The sequence below is a fragment of the Schistocerca americana genome, chromosome 9 (genome assembly GCF_021461395.2).
Source record: "Schistocerca americana isolate TAMUIC-IGC-003095 chromosome 9, iqSchAmer2.1, whole genome shotgun sequence".
NCBI classification, from domain to species: domain Eukaryota; kingdom Metazoa; phylum Arthropoda; class Insecta; order Orthoptera; family Acrididae; genus Schistocerca; species Schistocerca americana.
Window position 1 is genome coordinate 89460024 of NC_060127.1, and position 24329 is coordinate 89484352.

General features: G+C 45.9%; 1 protein-coding gene across 1 annotated transcript in view; it reads right to left on the minus strand.

Annotated features, from left to right (window-relative positions):
• Positions 1–24329, minus strand: part of LOC124550691 (dopamine D2-like receptor) — a 198990-nt gene that overhangs the window by 71839 nt on the left and 102822 nt on the right. Inside the window, exon 3 of the mRNA XM_047125415.1 lies at positions 16765–17017. Coding sequence (XP_046981371.1) covers positions 16765–17017 — 253 coding nt within the window. The remainder of the gene's footprint in view (positions 1–16764; positions 17018–24329) is intronic.

A 24329-nucleotide genomic window follows, 5' to 3' on the forward strand; every position in this document is an offset into this window, starting at 1 on the left:
CGACTTGTTAGAGAAAGTGCTGTAGGTGGTGACATGCGTGTGTGTGTATGTGTGTGTGTGTGTGTGTGTGTGTGCGTGAAAGAGAGAGAGAGAGAGAGAGAGAGAGAGAGAGAGAGAGAGAGGGAAGTAGTTTCTTTAGAGGGGACGGCTACGTGATGCGGCGTGCGGGGCGGACAGAACTCTCGGAGACAGCCTGCCCACCGGCTTCTGGAGAGGCCAATCAGGCGCTGCTTCACAGGCGCCCCTTGAGAGGGCGCTCTTTCGGCCTACGCAGACCAAGAGTGGAGAACAGGAGAGGAGCAAGAAGAGGAGGTGGGAGAAGAGGAGGAGGAGGAAGAGAGTGGTTTTCACTTAGCGGATCCACAGCCGCCTATGCTCACACTCATCCTACACATACCAACCGGCCAGGCAGCCAATGTGAATTTAAAAGCACATCACGCATAAATGATATGGGACTATTTTTTTCCTCATTCCTTTCCTTTACCAGTCCAACTAAATTTAAATATTCTTCTCTAACAGTACATCTCCAGTGCTTTCCTTTTGTTCCAGTTTTCTCATAGTCCATGTTTCACTACCGTGCTATGCTGTTCCCTGGATGTACAATCTAGGAAATTTCTGCTTCAAATTAAGGCCTATGTTTGATACTAGTAGATATCTCTTGGGCAGAAATGCCCTTTTTACCAATACTAGTTGCTTTTATGTCCTCCTACCTCCGTTCGTCATTGCTTCGAGTAAAACTGAAGTGATATCAGGTGTTCCACAGGGGAGAGTCCTGGGACCTCTGTGTTCCTGATCTATATAAATGACCTGGGTGACAATCTGAGCAGTTCTCTTAGGTTGTTCGCAGATGATGCTGTAATTTACCGTCTAGTAAGGTCATCCGAAGACCAGTATCAGTTGCAAAGCGATTTAGAAAAGATTGCTGTATGGTGTGGCAGGTGGCAGTTGACGCTAAATAACGAAAAGTGTGAGGTGATCCGCATGAGTTCCAAAAGAAATACGTTAGAATTCGATTACTCGATAAATAGTACAATTCTCAAGCCTGTCAATTCAACTAAGTACCTGGGTGTTAAAATTACGAACAACTTCAGTTGGAAAGACCACATAGATAATATTGTGGGGAAGGCGAGCCAAAGGTTGCGTTTCGTTGGCAGGACACTTAGAAGATGCAACAAGTCCACTAAAGAGACAGCTTACACTACAATCGTTCGTCCTCTGTTAGAATATTGCTGCGCCGTGTGGGATCCTTACCAGGTGGGATTGACGGAGGACATCGAAAGGGTGCAAAAAAAGGTTCCTCGTTTTGTATTATCACGTAATAGGGGAGAGAGTGTGGCAGATATGATTCGCGAGTTGGGATGGATGTCATTAAAGCAAAGAAGTTTTTCATCGCTGCGAGATCTATTTACGAAATTTCAGTCACCAACTTTCTCTTCTGAATGCGATAATATTTTGTTGAGCCCAACCTACATAGGTAGGAATGATCATCAAAATAAAATAAGAGAAATCAGAGCTCGAACAGAAAGGATTAGGTGTTCGTTTTTCCCGCGCGCTGTTCGAGAGTGGAATCGTAGAGAGATAGTATGATTGTGGTTCGATGAACCCTCTGCCAAGCACTTAAATATGAATTGCAGAGTATTCATGTATATGTAGATGTAGATGTGGATGCTTATTTTGCTGCCTAGGTAGTAGAATTCCTTAACTTCATCTACTTTGTGAGCATCAATCCTTATGTAAAGTTTCTCGATGTTCTCGTTTCTGCTATTTCTCTTTATTTTCGTCTGTCTTCAATTTACCAACAATCCGTATTCTGTACTCATCAGACTATTCATTCCATTCAGGACACCATACAGTTTCTCTGCTGAACCTTTCTTCTATATCCATCATTGCTTCTTCGATGTACAGATTGAACAGTAGGGACGAAAGACTACTCCCCTCTAGGACACCCTTTTTAATCCGATCACTTCGTTCTTGGTCGTCCACTCTTATTATTCCCTCCTGGCCCTTACACATATTGTATATTACCCATCTCTAGAATTCGAACATCTTGCACTGTTATACATTGTCGAACTCTTTTTCCAGGTTGACAAATCGTATGACCATGTCCCGATTTTTCTTTAATCTTGCCTGTATTACCAATCGCAACGTCAGAATTGACTCTCTGGTGTTTTTACCTTTTCTAAAGCCGACCTGATCGTCATCTAACACATCCTCAATTTTCTTTTCCTTTCCAGCTGTTAAGCTGATTTTACTATAATTCCGCACTTGCCAGCACTTGCAGTCTTGGGAACTGTGTGGATGATACTGTATTTTTAAGAAAGTCAGATGATGTGTCACCAGTCTCATACATTATGCACACCAACATGAATACTCGATCTGTTTCCACTTCGTCAAATGGTTTTAGAAATTCTGATGGAGTGTTATCTATGCCCTCTGCCTGATTCGATGTTAAATCCTCCAAAGCTCTCTTAAATTCTGATTCTAATGTTGGATCCCCCATCTTTTCTAAATCGATCCATGTTTCTTCTTCTATCACATCTGACAAATCTTCCCTTCAATGTACTCTTTCCGCCTATCCGCTCTCTCCTCTGCATTTAACAGTAGGCCGGCCGCGGTGGTCTCGCGGTTCTAGGCGCTCAGTCCGGAACCGCGAGACTGCTACGGTCGCAGGTTCGAATCCTGCCTCGGGCATGGATGTGTGTGATGTCCTTAGGTTAGTTAGGTTTAAGTAGTTCTAAGTTCTAGGAGACTGATGACCTAAGATGTTAAAGTCCCATTGTGCTCAGAGCCATTTGAACCATTTAACAGTAGAATTCCCGTTGCACTCTTACCCTCCTTGCCGTAGCTTACTCCAATTTTGGCAAAATTTCGAACGCCTTGCACCATTTTATATTATTAATCTCATATTCTATGTCGACAAATCACACGATCCTATCTTGATTTTTATACAGTGTTGCTTCTATTTCTAAGCGCAGCGTCAGGACTGCCTCATACGCTGCCTTTAGCTTTACTAATGCCAAAATGATCGTCTTTTACAGGATCTTCAGTTTTCTTTTCGATTCTTCGGCAAATTATTCTTGTCAGCAACCTAGATACATGAGCCGATAATCTAATTGTGCGATGATTCTGGCACTCATCGGCTCTTAGTATCTTCGGAATTGTGTAGATGACATTTTACTAACATCTAACGATATATCACCACTTCAAGCAGTGATTTTAGCAATTCCGACGAATTGTTATCCATCCCTTAATCTTGTCGTCCAAAACTCTTTTAGTCTAATATGAATCCGCTAGCTTCTCCATAGCGGTGCCGGTTTCTTCTTCTATCAGTCTTTCAACCTATCCGCTCTCTCCTCTAACAGTGGAATTACCATTGTTGTTGTCACATTTACTTCTAATGTCACCGAAAATTGTTCTTGCTTTTCTATGTGCTTACTCAATTCATCCGACGATCACTTCTTTTCCTACTTTTTGACATTTTTCCTGCAGCCATTTCGCCTTAAGTTCCCTGAACTTCCCATTTATTTCATTCCTTACAATCCAATATCTCATTTCGGAATTTCTGTTTATCCGTGATTTTCCCCAGCTGAAATCTCGTTTCTCTTGATCTTTTCCAAGTATGCCTCCTCCTTTTATAATTCTTGAAAGAGTGTTACTCATTACTAGATGAAATTTTCCTCGTCTCTCATTTCTACTACCGATTCCATGTTCCCCACAACCCTTTCTTTACTACTTTCCATATAGCCGCATTCAAGGCCCCATGACTATTACATTTTCATCCCCCCTTACGTACTGAATTACTCATGAAGCATTAACAAATACTTCATTTATCTCCTCAGCTTCTGCTTGGAATGTACTCGTTTATTCCTGAACTACTGTCGTCGGTGTTCGTCGATTCCTATGAGAACAATTTTACCTGTGATCTGTTCACAGTAGCTCATCCTCTGCCCCACCTCTCTTTTGTAACGAATCGCACTCCCGTTACACTATTTGCTGCTGCTGTTTATATTATCTGATATTCGTCGGACCAGAAACCCTTCTCATCTTTCCATTTCAAGTCACTGAGCCCTGCTATATCTGGACTGAGCCTTAGAATTTCCCTTTACAGGATTTATAGCTTCCCTACCTCGTTCAAACTTCTAAAATTCAACGCGCTGACTTGTAAAATGTTACCCGTTCGTTGGCTATTCCATGTTTTCCTCATGGTCACCTGCCCCCTTGGTAGTCCCCTCCCTGAGATTTGAATGGAGGACTAGTCCACAATCTTTGGACAATGGATAGATCACCATGACAGTGTTTCCTCTCATAAGCATTAATTTACCTTCCTGAAGACACGGTACAAGGACCAGAAATACTGTATCGGCTTTCTAGTTAAGGCTCAGACACTACAATGGAAGAAAGTGCCAGGTATAAACGACGCAAAAAAACTAATCGATCAGTTTTAATTTAGGTGCAAATTTAGTTGTAACAATGCTAAACACTAATTAAATATTGACTTGTCGTTAAGTGCAACAGGCGCGCAGTTGAAATGATAACCAGTAATTTCCACCTTCTTTTTTTAAAGAAACGAACTCCCACGTATATAACACCGAGTGAAGTGGTACAGTGGTCGCACACTGGACTCGCATTCGGGAGGATGACGTTTCAAATACCCATCTGGACATCAACATTTAGGTTTCGTGTTAATTCTCACAATAGCTCTAGGCAAATGCAGGGGTGGTTCTTTAACATGGACACACCTGATTTCCCTCCACAATCTTTCGTAACCCAAGCTTGTGCTCCGTCTCTATATTCAAACTGAAAGTAAAATTATTACCACTACTGAATGACATCATTGTCAACAAGACACTGAATACTAATCTTCCCTGTTTCCTTGTACGAAACCGTTTCAAGGGTCTGATTACAAATGACGCAGCGTGTTCAATATTTGACGTGAAGCATGTGAACCGTTAAGGAGAGAAAGTTTTTAGAAATGCTTTATAATTACGTTTACAATTTGTTGAAAATCGTTAAGTGCACTTATTTTCAAATCTGGAAGCGTATAATCTGAGTAATGACCGCTAAGTTTTATAAAAAGCTAGTTTTATACGTTTCTCAATGTTTATATGTGATATACTGTCAACAAACGGCTATTCAGGTTGATGTATAGAATGTATAGGGCTGGAATGTAATATAACACTTTTAGAAAAACATCACCCACACAGAACCGAAGATAACAAGAGCAGTAAAATGCGAGTGTATTGCTCAGCCACCATTACAGCTTATGCTTCCAAGTTGCTGACAAGAATAATGTACAGAAGAAGTGAGCGGAAAATTGAGGATCTGTTACATGACGACCAATTTGGCTTTAGGAAATCTGAAGGCAACGAAAAGGCACATCTAACGTTGAGGTTGATAATGGGAGCAAGACTGAAGAAAAATCACGACAAGTTCATAGGATATTTTGACTTGGAAAAAGAGTCCGACAATCTAAAGTGGTGTAAAGCCTAGGAAAAATAAGGGTAAGCTACAGTAAAAGACGGGTAATACACAGTGTGTACAAGAACCAAAGGAAAAAATTAGACTGGAAGATCAATAATGAAGTGCTCGGATCAAAAAGAGTGTAAGACAGGGACGCAGTATTCCACCGCCACTGTTCAATATACACATGGAAAAAGCAATGATGAATATAAAAGGAAGCTTCAAGGGTGGGAATAAAATTCAAGGTGAAAGGATATCAATGATAAGACATATTTTTATCCTCATTGAAAGCGAAGAGGAATTACATGATCTGCTGAATGGTTTGAACAGTCTAATGTGTAGAGAATAAGGAAGCGAGAGTAAACCGAAAAAAGACGAAAGTAGTGAGAAATAGCAGAAATGATAATAGCGAGAAACTTTACATTGGAACTAGGGATCACGAAGTAGAACAAATTAGGCAATTCAGCTGCCTTGGAGATAAAATAACTGATGATGGACGGAGCAAGGAGGGTATTGAAGGAGACTAGCACTGGCCAAACGGGTATTCATGATCAAGAGAAATCTACTAGTATAAAGCACAGGCCTTAATTTGAGGAACAGACTTCTAAGAACATACGTTTGGACCCCAGAATTGCATGGTAGTGAAACATGGACTATGGGAAAAGTGGAACAGAAGCTAACCGAAGCATTTGAGATGTGGTGCTACTGACGAATGGCGAAAATTAGGTTTGCTGATAAGGTAAAGAATGAGAAGTTTATCCGCAGAATCGGCGAGGGAACGAATATACTGTAAACATTGACAAGAAGAGGGGACAAGATAATAGGACATGCGCTACGACATCAGGGAATGACCCCCACTGCACTAGAGGGAGCTGTAGAGGATAGAAGCTGTAGAAGAAGCAAGAGGATGGCGTACATCAAGCAAGTAGCTAAGGACGTAATTTGCAATTTCTACTCTGAAATGAACGCAAACCACTCACAAGATCGATGATTCTAAAAATAAAAAAAAAATTGTGAACTATGTGTCGTTCATCGATGTAAGTCAGCATGTACATTTTGTGGTATGCACTGAAGCGACAAAGAAACTGGTAGAGGCATGCCTATCCCAGTACAAAGTAAACAGGTAGAATACGGAGCTGCGATCGGCAACGCCTGTTTGAGACAACAAGTGGTCTGGCGCAGTTGTTAGATCTGTTACTGCTTCCACAAGGAGAGGTTATGAAGATTTAAGTGAGTCTGAAGGTGGTGTTACAGTCGGTGCAACGAGATGAAACAGAGCATCTCCGAGGTAGCGATGAAGGGGGATTTTCCAGTGAATATCAGGAATCCGGTAAAACAATACGACTGAAGAGAATCGTTCAGCGTGACATAAGTGCAACCCTTTTACAAATTGCTGCAAATTTCATTGCTGGCCCATCAACAATGCGACACCCCACACGTCCAGAATTGCTACAGAGTGGCTCCAGGAACACTCTTTTGAGCTTAAGCACTTCCGCTGGGCACCAGAAGCCCCGGACATGAACATTATTGAACATATCTGGGATGCCTCGCAACGTGCTGTTCAGAAGACGTCTCCACCCCCTCGTACTGTTAGGGGTTTATGGGCAGCGCTGCATGATTCATGGTGGCAGTTCCCTCCAGCACTGCTTCAGACATTAGTCGAACCCATGCCGTGTTGCGTCACAACTGCGGTCTCGTGGGGGGCCTACATGATATTAGACAGGTGTACTAGTTTCTTTGGCTCTTCAGTGTATGTGCACTGTATCTGGAAAATGTGTTACGAATACAGTTGGGAGCAATGAAATAATAAATTAGTAGTCGTGCTTAAAGCTGAAGCTTTATGGCATTAACGGCGAAAATGTAATTTGTAGACCCTTTTTCCTTTCGTAATTTCGTGGGCTGATGGGGGATGCCATGGAGGAAAGGTTTCGGAAATGTTTGAAATTAGGGGTAAAGTTGGTTGGATGTCGAAAATTGTTGTCTTTGTCTTATACTACATGTATGTAGTCTCTTTAATCTGCTCACCATGAGCTATGTTCCCTTATTGTGTGAAACTTTTAAAGTAAGATTGTAATCGTTAAGGACTATATTATGATAACATTTTACATTTTTAAATTCCATTAACCATTGTTGATGTTGTGGTCTTCAGTCCTGAGACTGGTTTGATGCAGCTCTCAATGCTACTCTATCCTGTGAAGCTTCTTCATCTCCCAGTACCTACTGCAGCCTCCATCCTTCTGAATCCGTAAAGTGTATTCATCGCTTGGTCTCCCGCTACGATTTTTACTCTCCACGCTGCCCTCCACTACTAAATTGGTGATCCCTTGATGCCTCAGAACGTGTCCTACCAACCTCTACCTTCTTCTAGTCAGGTTGTGCCACAAACTCCTCTTCACCCCAATCCTATTCAACACCTCCTCATTAGTTATGTGATCTACCCATCTAATCTTCAGCATTCCTCTGTAGCACCACATTTCCAGAGCTTGTATTCTCTTCTTGGCCAAACTATTTATCGTCCATGTTTCACTTCCATACATGGCTACACTCCATACAAAGACTATCAGAAACGACTTTCTGACACTTAAATCTATACTCGATGTTAACAAATTTCTCTTCGTCAGAAACGCTTTCCTTGCCACTGCCAGTCTACATTTTATATCCACTCTACTTCGACCATCATCAGGTATTTTGCTCCCAAAATATCAAAACTCCTTTACTACTTTAAGTGTCTCATTTCCTAATCTAATTCCCTCAGCATCACGCGACTTAATTCGATTACATTCCATTATCCTCGTTTTGCTTTTGTTGATTTTCATCTTATAACCTCCTTTCAAGACACTGTCCATTCCGTTCAACTGCTCTTCCAAGTCCTTTGCTGCCTCTGACAGAATTACAATGTCGTCGACGAACCTCAAAATTTTTATTTCTTCTCCATGGATTTTAAAACCTACTCCGAACTTTTCTTTTGTTTCCTTTACTGCTTGCTGAATATACAGATTGAATAGCATTGGGGAGAGGCTACAACCCTGTCTCACTCCCTTCCCAACCACTGCTTCCCTTTCATGTCCCTCGACTCTTATAACTGCCATCTGCTTTCTGTACAAATTGTAAATAGCCTTTCGCTCCCTGTATTTTACCGCTGCCACCTTCAGAATTTGAAAGAGAGTATTCCACTCAACATTGTCAAAAGCTTTCTCTGAGTCTACAAATGCTAGAAACTTAGGTTTGCCTTTCCTTAATCTTTCTTCTAAGATAATTCGTAGGGTCAGTATTGCCTCATGTGTTCCAACATTTCTACGGAATCATTAACCATAACGAAAATCTAATTTTTGTTGCTCCTGGAGGCTGTTAGACAACATACAACTGGGTTGGTTGGTTGGTTTGTGGGATTAAAGGGACCAGACTGCAACGATCATCGGTCCCTTGCTCCAAAACTTAAAAACTACTACACAGAGTAAAAAACGGATAATAGAGACAACAGACAACACAGGACAAGAAAAACTCAAAGAACAGACATAACAAATTAAAATCACACGGAGTGTGGCAGTGGTTGGCCGACCATAGAATAAAAAAAGGAAAAGCCAACCACCGAGAACACATTAAAAACTCAGTTTAAAACCGTAGGCCAAAAGCCAGAATCAACACAAAACAATAAAATAAAACACACTCATATTAAATGATAAAAAAAACCTGCCCGAATAAAACGTAAAACTAAGCCAGCCATAGCAGGGTCATCAGTTAAAAGGGCAGGGAGCTTATCAGGTAGCGCAAATGTCTGCCTGACCACAGCTAAAGGGGGCAGGCCAACAAAATGTGGGCCACTGTCAAAGCCGCCCCACAGCGACACAGAGGAGGGTCCTCCCGATGCAGTAAGTAACTGTGTGTCAGCCGGGAGTGGCCAATGCGGAGCCGACAAAAGACGACTGAGTCCCTGCGGTTGGCTCGCATGGATGACCGCCATACAGTCGTCGTCTCCTTAATGGCACGGAGTTTATTGGGCGTGATCCGATCGCGCCATTCAGCGTCCCAAAGCGCAAAAACTTTTAGGCGGAGGACTGCTATCAAATCCGTCTCTGAGAGGCCAACGTCCAGAGATGGTTTACTGATGGCCTCTTTCGCCAGGCGGTCAACATATTCATTGCCCGGGATACCGACATGACCAGGGGTCCACACAGAGACCACAGAGCGGGCGCAATGGGCAAGAGTATGCAGGGACTCCTGGATAGCCATCACTAGACGAGAAAGAGGGAAATACTGGTTGAGAGCTCGTAAACCGCTCAGGGAATCGCTACAGATCACGAAGGACTCACCTGAGCGGGAGCGGATATACTCTAGTGCTCGAAAGATGGCGACCAGCTCAGCAGTGTAAACGCTGCAGCCAGCCGGCAAGGAACGTTGTTCGGAATGGTCCCTTAGAGTTAGCGCATAACCGACACGACCAGCAACCATCGAACCGTCAGTGTAAACAACGTCAGAGCCCTGATACGTGGCCAGGATGGAATAAAAGCGGCGGCGGAAGGCCTCTGGAGGGACTGAGTCCTTCGGGCCCTGTGCCAAGTCGAGCCGAAGGCAAGGGCGAGGAACACACCATGGGGGTGTACGCAAAGTGGCCCGGAAAGAAGGTGGAACAGTGAAAACCCTAAGCCCAAAGAGAAGCTCTTTGACGCGGACCGCGATCGTACAACCTGAGAGGGGCCGACGTTCTGGCAGATAGACGACCGATCGCGGGAACAGGAGACGATAGTTTGGATGCCCGGGGAAGCTAAAAACATGGGCAGCATAAGCGGCCAGTAAATTTCGGCGCCTGAACCGCAATGGAGGGACACCTGCCTCCGCAAGTATGCTGTCCACTGGGCTGGTCCGGAAAGCACTAGTGGCAAGGCGTATTCCGCTGTGTAGGATTGGGTCCAGTACCCGCAGCGCAGATGGGGAAGCTGAGCCATAAGCCAGGCTCCCACAATCCAGACGAGACTGGATTAACGCCTGGTAGAGCCGTAACAGGGTAGATCGGTCGGCGCCCCAGCGGGTGTGGCTCAAGCATCTCAGAGCATTTAGATGCCGCCAAACGCCTGTTTAAGCTGCCGAATATGAGGCAGCCAAGTTAACCGGGCATCAAAAACTACACCCAAAATCCTGTGGGTCTCCACCACAGCAAGGAGTTCGTCGGCAAGATAAAGCCGCGGCTCAGGATGGACTGTTCGGCGCCGGAAGAAATGCATAACGCGTGTCTTGGCAGCCGAAAACTGAAAACCATGCGCTACAGCCCAAGACTGCGCCTTGCGGATAGCGCCCTGTAGCTGACGTTCAACAGCTGCAATGCCAGTAGAGCGGTAGTAAAGGCAGAAGCCGTCAGCATTCAGGGAAGCGGAGATGGAATTTCCCACCGCCGCAGCGAGCCCGTTTATTGCGATTAAAAACAGGCAGACACTGAGGACAGATCCCTGTGGTACCCCGTTCTCCTGGACTTGGGAGGAACTATGGGAGGCCGCGACTTGCACGCGGAAGGTACGATACGACAGAAAATTTCGGATAAAGATCGGCAGAGGGCCCCGAAGACCCCATCCATGAAGCATAGAAAGTATGTGATGACGCCATGTCGTATCGTACGCCTTCCGCATGTCGAAAAAGACAGCGACCAGGTGCTGACGGCGGGCAAAGGCAGTACGGATGGCCGACTCCAGACTCACCAGATTGTCGGTGGCGGAGCGGCCTTTACGGAACCCACCTTGAGACGAAGCCAGAAGGCCCCGAGACTCCAGTAACCACTTCAAGCGCCGGCTCACCATCCGTTAGAGAAGCTTGCAAAGAACGTTGGTAAGGCTAATGGGGCGGTAACTGTCCTCCTCCAAAGGGCTCTTGCCCGGTTTCAAAACAGGGATGACAATGCTTTCCCTTCATTGCGACGGAAACTCACCCTCGACCCAGAGACGGTTGTAAAGGTCGAGGAGGCGTCGCTTGCAGTCCACTGAGAGGTGTTTCAGAATCTGACAGTGGATGCCATCTGGCCCAGGAGCGGTATCAGGGCAAGCGGCAAGGGCACTGTGAAATTCCCACTCACTGAATGGAGCATTGTAGGATTCAGAATGGTGGGTGCGAAAAGAAAGGCTCCGACGTTCCATCCGCTCTTTAATGGAGCGGAAGACCAGGGGGTAATTGGAAGAAGCGGAACTCGGAGCAAAATGCTCTGCCAAGCGGTTGGTAATTTCGTCAGAGTCTGTACAAACTGCTCCATTCCTGTGAGAGCGCAGGGTCGCTGACAGGGGTCCGATAGACATAGAGGCGTCGGATCTTGGCCCAGACCTGCGATGGAGAGACATGGAGGCCAATGGTGGACACATGCCGCTCCCAGCACTCCAGCTTGCTTTGGCAGATAAGGCAGCGGGCCCGTGCACGCAGACGTTTGAAGGTAATTAGGGGTTCAATGCAGGGATGCCGCTTGTGACGTTGGAGCGCCCGCCGGCGATCTTTAATCGCTTCAGCGATCTCAGGCGACCACCAAGGCACAGTCTGCCGCCGAGGGGACCCAGAAGAACTGGGAATGGAAGATTCAAAGGCAGTAACGATGCCCGTGGTGACCGATTGAACCACCGCATCAATGTCATCATTAGAGAGAGGCTCAATAGCGGCAATGGAGGAAAACAAGTCCCAGTCAGCCTTATTCATTGCCCGCCTGCAAGGGCGCCCAGAAGACTGACGCTGTGGCAGTGACAGAAAGATCAGAGAGTGGTCCCTACCACACAGGTCCTCATGCACTCTCCATTGGACAGATGGTAAGAGGCTAGGGCTGCAGATCGAAAGGTCAATGGCGGAGTACGTGCCATCCGCCACACTAAAGTGTGTGAAGGAACCATCATTTAACAGCGAAAGATCGAGCTGTGCCAATAAATGCTCAATGGTGGCGCCTCGACCTGTCGCCACTGTCCCACCCCACAGATGGTTATGGGCGCTGAAGTCGCCCAGTAAGAAGAAAGGTGGTGGCAATTGGGCTATCAGCGCAGCCAGGACATGCTGCGCGACATCACCATCTGGTGGAAGGTAAAGACTGCAGACGGTAACAGCCTGTGGCGTCCACACCCGAACAGCTGTTTGTGGAGGGACAGACTCGCTGTGAAGAGAGTTAGGGACATATATGCAGACGCCACCAGACACCCTTTCATAAGCTGCCCAGTTCTTATAATAACCCCGATAGCCACGGAGGGCGGGGGTTCGCATTGCTGGAAACCAAGTTTCCTTAAGAGCAATGCAGAAGAAAGGGTGAAGGCTGATAAGTTGTCAGAGCTCAGCTAGATGGTGGAAGAAACCACTGCAGTTCCACTGGAGGATGGAATTGTCCATGGCTGAGAAAGCCGTGACGGGACAGGGAAGGCAGATTACGCCTCTGGGTCACCTGCTGCCTCCGATGGAGCACCCGTGCAAGTGCTATCCATTGCGTCTGAGGGACCGGCGAGATCGAGGTCCTCAGCGGACGCAAGAATCTCCACCGTATCCTCAGATGCAGAGCTTGTAGGTAGCGGTGGAGTAGGTGCCACCGCAGGTGCCTTGGTCTTACGGGTCTTCAATGTCGTTTTCTCTCGCTGTTCCTTTGGTTGTCGTTGTTGAGAGGGCTTATTGGAGTCAGTTTCCGGGACCGAAGATGATTGCGAAGCTCGACGACCAGTGACCTGTGGCTTCTTCAGCCACTGGTTGGTGTCTCCTGTGCCGCTGGTAGGAACCTGGGAAGGGAGTGACCCAAGGGATCCCTTCTGAGCGAGAGAAGAAGAAGAAGACTTACGCTTCTCCAGCTTAGAAGTGGGGACTGGTGTCCCCGGTGGTTTAGTGGATGCTGCTCCCGAGGTAGATGGTGTGGGAGCAACAGCGAGAGAAGGGGCCCCCATCGTCAAGGGGGCAGGTGAGGTCCTCTGACTCTGAGAGCTGACTGTTTGTGGTGCAGCTAAAGGAGCTGGAGCAGGAGTGACAGTTGAGGCATAAGATGCCATCATGCACACGGGATGTAGCCATTCAAATTTCCGCTTAGCCTCAGTGTAAGTCAGTTGGTCCAGGGTCTTATATTCCATGATTTTGCGTTTTTTCTGTAAGATCCTGCAGTCTGGCGAGCAAGGTGAATGAGGCTCCCCACAGTTGACACAGATGGGAGGCGGAGCACATGGAGTATCGGGATGAGATGGGCGTCCGCAATCTCGACAAGTGAGGCTGGAAGTGCAGCAGGAAGACATATGGCCGAACTTCCAGCTCTTAAAGCACTGCATCGGGGGAGGGATATAGGGCTTGACGTCACAAAGGTAGACCATCACCTTGACCTTCTCCTATAATGTATCACCCTCGAAGGCCAAGATGAAGGCACTGGTAGCAGCCTGATTGTCCCTCGGACCTCGATGAACGCGCCGGACAAAATGAACACCTCTATGCTCTTAGTTGGCGCGCAGCTCGTCATAAGACTGCAAAAGTAGGTCCCTGTGGAAAATAACACCCTGGACCATATTTAAACTCTTATGTGGTGTGATGGTAACGTTAACATCCCCCAACTTGTCACAAGCAAGTAACCTGCGTGACTGGGCGGAGGATGCCGTTTTTGTCAAAACTGACCCAGAGCGGATTGTGGACAAGCCCTCCACCTCCCCAAACTTGTCCTTTAAATGCTCTACAAAGAACTGAGGCTTCACGGAGACAAAGGATTCCCCATCAGCTCTGTTACAGACGAGATACCGGGGCGAATACGTGTCACTGTCATTCATTGCCTTTCGTTCCTCCCATGGTGTGGCCAGGGATGGGAACGATTTGGGGTCATAAACGTTACCTTTAAAATGAGCCCTCGAACGCTTAGAGACTGCTGGTGGCTGGCCACCAGCAAGAGATGATGTGCCACGCTTCACTGCGTGTCATCCACCCTGATGCCACCTACTCCGACCAAGGGCCCTCCCCACGGGCGCCACCCAGCCACAGCAAGGGCCACCTGGCAGGATGGCCATTGCCGGGAGTCCCGATGCCCCAGGAAGATGGGCATCTACTCCTTGGCATACATGGGGAGTAAACGGCGCAGGCATAAGTAGAGCGATCCCTGTGCTGTCAGGGGGCTACAACCAACAGGGTACATGGCGGCCCCACCACAACGGATTGGCTACCGTGCTGGATCTTAGGTGCAAAAATGTATGAGGTCGACGTCGCAGCGAAAAGCAACACTGCACAGTGCAGCGTGGAAATCGCACCCATGGACGTATCTTCGCCCAAGAGATAGAAAACGAGCTGGACGCCATTGCAACGACGAGAAAGCCGGCTAAAGGTCTCAATGCACGACAGATACAGTGCACCATGTAAGGCGCCCTTCCCCAATTGGCTCGCTCTTCGGAACAATTTAGAAAGATGGAGGTCAAACCCGAGAGGGGACCATCACATAAGGCCGAAACATTTGAGACTCCTTTTAGTCGCCTCTTACGAGAGGCAGGAATACCGCGGGCCTATTCTAACCCTCGAACCCGCAGGGGGGCATGCAACTGGGACTGAATGCCTATAGCCGTTCATTATAGCAGATTTCTTAAACAGTGCAGAGTAATGCTAATAAAAGACTAATAATATTTTTATTTTTATTTAGGAGTAAGAAGGAATCACACCACTTTAACTGCCGCCATTACCTAATGCTTTTCCTCGGTGGTATCGTGGATGGTCCTTATAACTGCTGTGTGCTGCGCTGCAAACATGCACTTTCTACGCATATCACAATAATTAACAGCTGACTTTTATTCTGTCGTTCTCAGTGCGGCGCGGCATGCTACTTTTTACTTCCCTGCCAGCGTCCAGCAATGTTCATTTGCCTAACTTAAATCTGTAGTAGAAAATACTAGACCACTACTGTCTATTGTAGGTCGCAACATACATAGAATTGTCCGGTGAACGGGATGTGGATAGCTTCTGAAATAAAAGTTTTAACTTGTCAATATAAATTTTCAGATGTATTTTTACGATAAACACCACAGTTAATACTGCCAAGTCTGTACTAAGTGGCAACACAATGTAAAGTCCACACGCACACCACAATCACACACGGAGCCAGTTTATGGTATTTACACCCGTTACCGAAGTTAATAGAGTTCACCGGATCGTTTAGTTATGAGAATGCTCGCTCAGATGTTGTGCACTCTGCTCTACACGTGACACCTGTCCCAGTCTCAGATCGCACAACACGCCACGCGGTTTTAACTAACAGTCAAAAGCAATAATTTTGATATTCCGTCCGAAATTCCACACGACTTCCACTATACCGCTCACTTAAATACACTTTGTACTACTTCGTGAACTCGTAATTAGCATTTTCCGCGATTTTACAGTACTTTCGTCGGAGCTGCTTTCAATGAGATAATACTCGTTCGAACCCTCAGCCCCGACCCCCTAGATCACACCAAAGGCTTTGTTCCCAGCATAGATTGGCGCGCGCCTGCATTTTTCTGATTGACTGATATCACAATCAGCAAATCAGGTTGCAGTATTATCCCGCGCTAGCCCGCGCTTTACTTCAGTGACCAATCGTAGTATAACATTTCTTTCTATGGCAATTGCTAAATAAATAAATGTAGAAAAGTGTCAAATATAAAATTACTCCTTCTGAAATTACCGATTAATTTGTGTTCTACTCACGATTTATTAGTACCATAAACTGACTGCACATTTAATTACAGTAAATCACCTGTATAGTTTAACTGGTACTTCGTGAATAAACAAAACAATTTTCATTTACTTCTGTTCTTCTTCACTTATACAACACTCACACTGTTAATTACTACACATATAAAACTATTATAATTATGCAAATACATTAAATATTAATCAAACATAGCGTTACAACATTGTTTTGACTACGACTGCTGCCCGCATCTCGTGGTCGTGCGGTAGCGTTCTCGCTTCCCACGCCCGGGTTCCCGGGTTCGATTCCCGGCGGGGTCAGGGATTTTCTCTGCCTCGTGATGGCTGGGTGTTGTGTGCTGTCCTTAGGTTAGTTAGGTTTAAGTAGTTCTAAGTTCTAGGGGACTTACGACCACAGCAGTTGAGTCCCATAGTGCTCAGAGCCACTACGACTGCTAGCACTGTCCGTCAACTGCTGACCTCTGCCGCCTACTAGTACAACTACGTGCAGCTCTGTAGCTCAGGTCCACGTCAGCTGGTGACATCTGTCGATGACTCACGCCTATAACGATACCGTCCTAACAAGTGACAGGAGCGATGCGAAGGTGCCACGCCTCAACAAGTGGAAGGGAGCAGTAGTGTTCTTCTCTCTGTCTCATGAGTAGTAAAGCAGCTGTGCAGAGCAGTACTCACCATGAAGATGTTGTAGTAGAGGAAGACCATGATGATGCAGGGGATGTAGAAGGAGGAGAGGGAGCTGTAGATGATGAAGTCGGAGTTGTAGAAGAGGCAGAGGTCGGGCCGGCGGTCGGGCGTGTTGTTGAGGCCCAGGACGATGGGGCTGCCGATGGCGGCGCTGATCATCCACACCAGCGCGATCGTCAGCCACACGCGCCGGCTGTTGCGGTGCTTGGCGTACTTGATGGGCTGCGTCACCGCGATGTACCTGCGGAAGGAGCACAACACTGGGTGATCAGTGTTCCCGGTCCCCAACACCCAACTCCTCAAGGGTTCTGGTGAGAGGGATTGGCTTTATCAGCCTGATGTACCTGCCGCAGCAATAGGACGCAGTCATGAGGCTTGTGACACCTGGTACCGACAGCCAACTCACCAAGGTCTCTGAGGATAGGGATGGGCTGCACCAGCGTTATGTACGTGCAACAGTAACGGAGCTACTACTACAAGTGGACAGAGAGTAAAGCGTCCCCGGTTTCCGACAGGAAACTCTTCAAGGGTTCTGATGAAATGGATGGACTGCATCACCTCAATCTATATGCTGCCATAATACAACTCCACCATGACACTCCATAGTGTATGCCGCAGCTCCCAACAGCCAACTCGTCAAGAGTCTATGTGATATACTGTAAAAGTAAGACGACAGCAGTCACAAGAGGACTGAGAGTACAGGGTCGCCAGTTTTCGACCGGCAGCTATTTAAGCGTTCTGTTAAAAATGATGGACTGGTATCCGTTATTATTTGCTACAGCAATACAATGCAGCCACGAGACTCCATAATATACATTGACCCCAGCATAGGACACCCAACAATGGGGGCTGGGAGGGACTGCCTCTATGTGATATCGCTGCCAAAGAAAGACAGCAATAAAGAGGACACAGAATACAGTGTCCCCAGCTCCTAATACGATTCAGGTGAAATGGAATAGGTTGCACGAAGGCGATGTACCTGCTGAAGCAACATAATGCAGATGTGAGATTTCACAGGGTATATTGACATCGGCTTCTAAAATCTGATTCATCAGAGATTCTGGCGAATGTGATACGCTGCATCTATATGATATGGCCACCAAGGCAAAACAGCAACAATCATAAGAGGACAGGGAGTAATGTGCCCTTACCTCTCTATGGGAACTCTTTAAGGTTTCTGGTGAAATAGATGGACTGCATCACCATGATGTACATGCTGCAGTAATACTGAGACAGAGGACAGAAGAGACAGTGTACCCAGCTTCCAACTGGCAGCTCTTCAAGTGTTCTGGTGAAATCTGTCGACTGCATCACCATGATGTATATGCTGCAGTAATACAAAACATCCATGGTACTCCATAGCGTACACTCATCCCAGCTCCCAACAGTTAAATCACGAGGGGTTCTGGGGGACAGGGCTGGCACAGTCTACGTGATGTACTGCAAAATTAAGACACCAAGAAGTACTTCCCGTAGTGACACAGCCGAACCACTTACCCTGGGGTGTCCAACAAAGACTGTGGTGTCCAACAGCTAAGTGTTCCAGGATACAGGGGAATGACATGGACTGGGTCACTGCGATGTACTTATCTCGATAACCCAACGGCAGTCACTAGAGCGCGAGGTCTACAGTATCCTACACATACAGTAGTGTACAATCGCTGGACAAAAAGAGCGACGAGGTAGACCCTAATAACTGCAGGTGTATCCCATTATCACTGGTTCTGTACAAGATTCGGTCCAAGGCAATAATCAACAGACTAGAACATGAAATGTTACGTGAGTACCAAGCATTCAGAAAACGAAGACCATGTACTGAGCACAGTTGGAACGTGGGAACAGTAATGAAGATCAGACAGACAAACAATACTGTGGTCTCACTTGTGGACTTCAAGAAGGCCCACTACTCCATAGATCGGCTGACTCTTTATAACATACTAGAAGAACAGGGAATATGTAGAAAATCTAGGGCACTCGTGCAGTAAGGCCGCATCCAAAGTAAAATTTATCGCAGAAATGTCAAAAACATTCATACAGACAGTGATCAGACAGGGAGATGGCCTCTCACAAGTTTTGTTCAAAAAGATCTTGAACCAAATCAACAAACAATGGGAACAGAAAGTAAAAGGGATTTACTTAGGAAGAACGTCTGTAAACAAAAGAATTATAAAAACTCTAGCATTGGCAGATGTCATGGCAATAGCAACAACAGACATTGAGCACACGAGCACAGGTATCTTTACACGAAGTTTTGCCAAGACAAGTTTGCTGATATCATACGATATACACTGAAAGGCAGAACAACAGTACAGAAGCCATGCACACAAAATACAGAAAGGTTAGCAGAGTCCCAAAACTCCAATATCCAGGATAATATACCGGGTGATCAAAAAGTCAGTATAAATTTGAAAACTGAATAAATCACGGAATAATGTAGATAGAGAGGTACAAATTGACACACATGCTTGGAATGACATGGGGTTTTATTAGAACCAGAAAAATACAAAAGTTAAAAAATGTCGGGCAGATGGAGCTTCATCTGATCAGAATAGCAATAATTAGCGTAACAAAGTAAGACAAAGCAAAGATGATGTTCTGTACAGGAAACGCTCCATATGTCCACCATCATTCCTCAACAATAGCTGTAGTCGAGGAATAATGTTGTGAACAGCACTCTAAAGAGTGTCCGGAGCTATGGCGAGGCATTGGCGTCGGATGTTGTCTTTCAGCATCCCTAGAGATGTCGGTCGATCACGGTACACTTGCGACTTCAGGTAACCCCAAAGCCAATAATCGCACGGACTGAGGTCTGGGAAGCTGGGACGCCAAGTATGACTAAAGTGGCGGCTGAGCACACAATCATCACCAAACGACGCGCACAAGAGATCTTTCACGCGTTAAGCAATACGGGGGAGGGGGAGCGCCATCCTGCATAAACATCGTACGTTCCAGCAGGTGTTTATCAGCCAGGCTGGGATGATGCGATTCTGTAACATATCGGCGTACCTCTCACCCGACACGGTAGCAGTCACTGACGTTTTGCTGTAGAGCGCCATCTGTCGGACTTTTGTGAACTTTGTTTTTTATTTTTTGTTCTAATAAAACCCCATGTCATTCCAAGCTAGTGTGTCAATATTTACCTCTCTATCTACATTATTCCGTGGTTTATTAAGTTTTCAAATTTATACTGACTTTTGGTCACCCAGAACAAAACTAGGACAATTAGACAAAGCACCAAACGACAGCAAAATTCAGGAAGAATACAAAGTCACAAGGACACATTACAGTCAAAGGAACATATCAAGACAGGCAAAACCCAGGAACTGCAATAGTGTTATAAGGCACTCTACGCATCAGAAACTACCACATACAGTAGCAGGAGCCACAGAAACATTAAGGTGAGGTTAAAAAAATCGATTTTTTAAAAATTGCATTTTGGGATCCATAAAAGTGTTTAGAATCCACCCCTGAAACGGTTTTTCCGAATACGGAACGGAAATGTTTGTTATTCGCAGTTGACAAAAAAAAAAAAAAAAAAAAAAAAAATGCACCTGCGTGGAATCGACCATTTCCACACACCAGTTTTTTTTTTCTTTCGGAGGACGAGTTATTGTACCTGTGCTTGGGAGGAAACACGCAAAATTCAAATGAAAGTTTGAACGCTTGTGTTTGGAAGTTAGCACCCAAGCATTTGCATCCTAGTGCGAAGACTGTGGAGATTACGACTTTCCTGGTAATGAGCAGCTTCAACGAAGGTTATTCAGCAATTCTGAAGACCATGCAACGAGGGACGTCACCCTGGGACTCTATCCGACGCAGTTCTTCAAGCTTTCGGACGGCCACCGGATCCAAGCGGCCGAAAACAGCTTGTCACCGGCCGTACGAGCGGCTCTGGAGCAGCGCAGGATGGCCTAGATCGAGCAGAACGTCCTCTATGAGGAAGAGGAAGGACTAGTTCATGGACCCGGAATACCAGACTGAACGTACGTTGCATAATATTGCATTTGTATGTAGTCAAAACTTCAAACGCGTTTTTCTCGAAATGACGTTCTTTTTTATTTTTATTTTATTTTATTTTTATTTTTTTTTTTTTTATCGCGCGGTGTGGTAACTTCAAATCTACTGAACCGATTGGCATGATTCTTTGTTTCCAACCAAATGATAGAAACTAAATATAACTAATGATAAAAACCCTATTTTTTTTCAAATGGCCGCCTCGAAAAATCGATGAAAGAGACCCTATTTCTTTCAAATGACCGCCATTTTGTTTCCTATGATCCAAATAACTTAAGCGAGGTACAACTTCTAAAGAACTATATATACTTCGCCAACGTCAACTCAGTTTTGATTTCAGACGAGCCGGCTCACCTGTGACATACCGCGCGTGGAGGTCTACATCGAAATTTTGTTTCGTTCCGACGGCACTTCCGCCTTTGTTTTTCGACATTTCCGGTCTAAAAAAATTCCACTTTGTAGAGGATATATCAGTAAAGAGTTTGACCAAATTTGACATTGATATCTATAACACATCTCGAGAAAAAAAATCTCAAAGAACATGCGTTTTTCGGGCCAAAGATAGTAAACCTCTCCTTAATAGTATAATGTAAAATCCCCAGAAAATTTTTGAAGTAATACACAACGACGATATGTGGACGAAGAAACCAACCAAATTATTATACGAAATTTTAGACAGCCCTAAAAAAAAGTAAAGAAAATGGTCGTCAAAAAACAGAAGAAGACCTAAAACAAGCAGGAATCTTATCCGTATGAATCCGCAGGATCTGCATCATATTTCAATGTATCTTTTCTTAACTGTCGACAACGTTATTACTTTCTGTGCACAACGGGTTAGCCAAGGCAACGCCGTCCTAAGCGCATCAGGGGAACACGCCCTACCAGTCGTGTGCTGGCGTGAGCTGTGAAACTATCACCGGTGTTGGGCAAGGCGTGGAACATTGCCACGAAATTGTGTGCTCCGGCCGTGTGAGACACCTCCTGACGCCTTTTAATTCACGTGCGTTTCATGCAATCAAAGCTTGGCTTTTAACCTGGTGAACCTTCGTGTGAGAAGAAAGTTATCTTGCGTTGGTTAATCGAAAACTCCTAAAGCGTTTTTAAACATTATTTATTTATCAACATGGATACACCGACGACGACTACAGTTCTCCCAGCGACTGACCGCTTTGTCCATACCGTCAGTGTAGAATGTTTGACTTAACTGTCCAAGCGACAAACTCACTTCCGCTTGCGCAGCTTCGTCACCATCAAAGTGAGGTCCTCGAAAGCGTTCTTTAAGTATCCGAAACAGATGGAAATCGAATGGGGTCAAGTCGGGGCTGCTCCGAACAGCCCCGACTTGACCCCATTCGATTTCCATCTGTTTCGGATACTTAAAGAATGATGACAGTGAACCGACATAATGCAGCAGATGTCGCAGCGCTTGTGTGTGGTCTGACATTTTCATGCGGAGGAAGAGGGTGCTCCAAGTGTGGAAGAACTCTTAGGATTCGAAACACGATACTGAACGCTGTTTCTCACGCGCCGACATAGTAACCTAACAGACCACCATCATTTCTGTTACAATTCAGAGCCCTCTAGCGGCAGAGGGTTGAAAATACACTACTGGCCATTAAAATTGGTACACCACGAAGATGACGTGCTATAGACGCTAAATTTAACCGACAGGAAGAAGATGCTGTGATATGCAAATGATTAGCTTTTCAGAGCATTCACACAAGGTTGGCTCCGGTGCCGCCAACTACAACTTGCTGACATGAGGAAAGTTTCCAACCGATTTCTCATACACAAACAGCAGTTGAACGGCGTTGCCTGGTGAAACGTTGTTGTGATGCCTCGTGTAAGGAGGAGAAATGCGTACCAACACGTTTCCGACTTTGATAAAGGTCGGATTGTAGCCTATTGCGATTCCGGTTTATCGTATCACGGCGTTTCAGTACAACTTTTTGTGGAAAACTGCGCTTATTCACGGCATGAGATCTTATCACTCAAAACCACCTGCCTACTTCCTATCAGAAGCAATACGGAAAGAATCGATGAAAGAGGCAAATTCGGAAGCAAAATTATTGACACGAAATTTTGAAATAAAAGTAAGGAGTAAACCGGGGAAAATATGGAGAGAAGAAAGGAAAGATGAGGTCTGTTGAAGAATGAATGAAGAGATTTTGCGAAGAAAAACAACACATTGCCATCACTGGCACCGAAGCTGAACCAGCTTTCATCTGAACGCACAACACACCTCCAGTTTGTCCTCCAATGAGCTCTCGCTTGACACCGCTCTAGTAGCAAATGACGGGGGTTTGGGGTCTGTGGAATGCAAGCTACAGGGAGTCTGGCTCGGAGCTGTCCTTGAAGTAACCGATTCGTAACAGTTCGTTGTGTCACTGCGGTGTCCACCGCTGCTCATATTGCTGCTCCAGGGCGCCATAGCCGCACGCCAAACACGATGTTCTTCCCTCTTGGTAGGTAGTGTCACGTGGCCGTCTGGATCCAGGTCCTCTTGCGACTGCACAGTCTCGTGAGCAATCTGGCAGGAGTCACGTAAGCTACGTGATCAAAAGTATCCGGACAGCCCCAAAAATATACTTTTTTTCATATTTGGCGCATTGGGCTGTCACCTACTGCCAGGTACTCCATATCAGCGACTCAGTAGTCAATAGACATCGTGGGAGAGCAGAATGAGGCGCTCCTTGGTCAGGTTAATATCACTTGTGTCGTACGTCTGTATCCAGATTTCCACACTCATAGACATCCCTAACTCTACTGTTTCCGATTTGATAGTGAAGTGAAAACGTGAAGGGACACGTACAGCACAAAAGCGTACAGGCCGACCTCGTCCGTTGACTGACACAGACCGCAGACAGTTGAAGAGATGTGTAATAGGCAGACATCTATCCAGATCATATGCAGGAATTCCAAACTGCATCAAGATCCACTGTAAGTACTATGACAGTTAGATTGGAGGTAAAGTACTTGGATTTCATTGGCGAGCGGCTGCTCATAAGCCACACATCACGCCAGTAAATGCCAAACGACGCCTCGCTTGGTGTAACGTAAACATTGGACGATTCAACAGCGGAAAAATGTTACGTGGAGTGACGAATCACGTTACACAATGTGGCGATCCGACGGCAGGGTGTGGGTATGGCGAATGCCCGGTGAACGTCACCTGCCTGCGTGTGTAGTGGCAACAGTAAAATTCGGAGGCGGTGGTGTTACGGTGTGGTCGTGTTTTTTATGGAGGGGGCTTGAACCCCTTGTTGATTTGCATGGGCACCAGTCGACATTGATGTTTTAAGCACGTTATTGCTTCCTACTGCTGAAGAGGAATTCGATGATGGCGGTTGCATCTTTCAAGACGATCGAGCACCTGTTCATAACTCACGGCCTGTGGCGGAGTGGTTACACGACAATAACATCCTTGTAATGGACTGGCCTGCACAGAGTCCTGACCTGAATCCTACAGAACACTTTTGGGATGTTTTGGAACGCCATATTCGTACTAGGCCTCACCGAATGACATCGATACCTTTCCT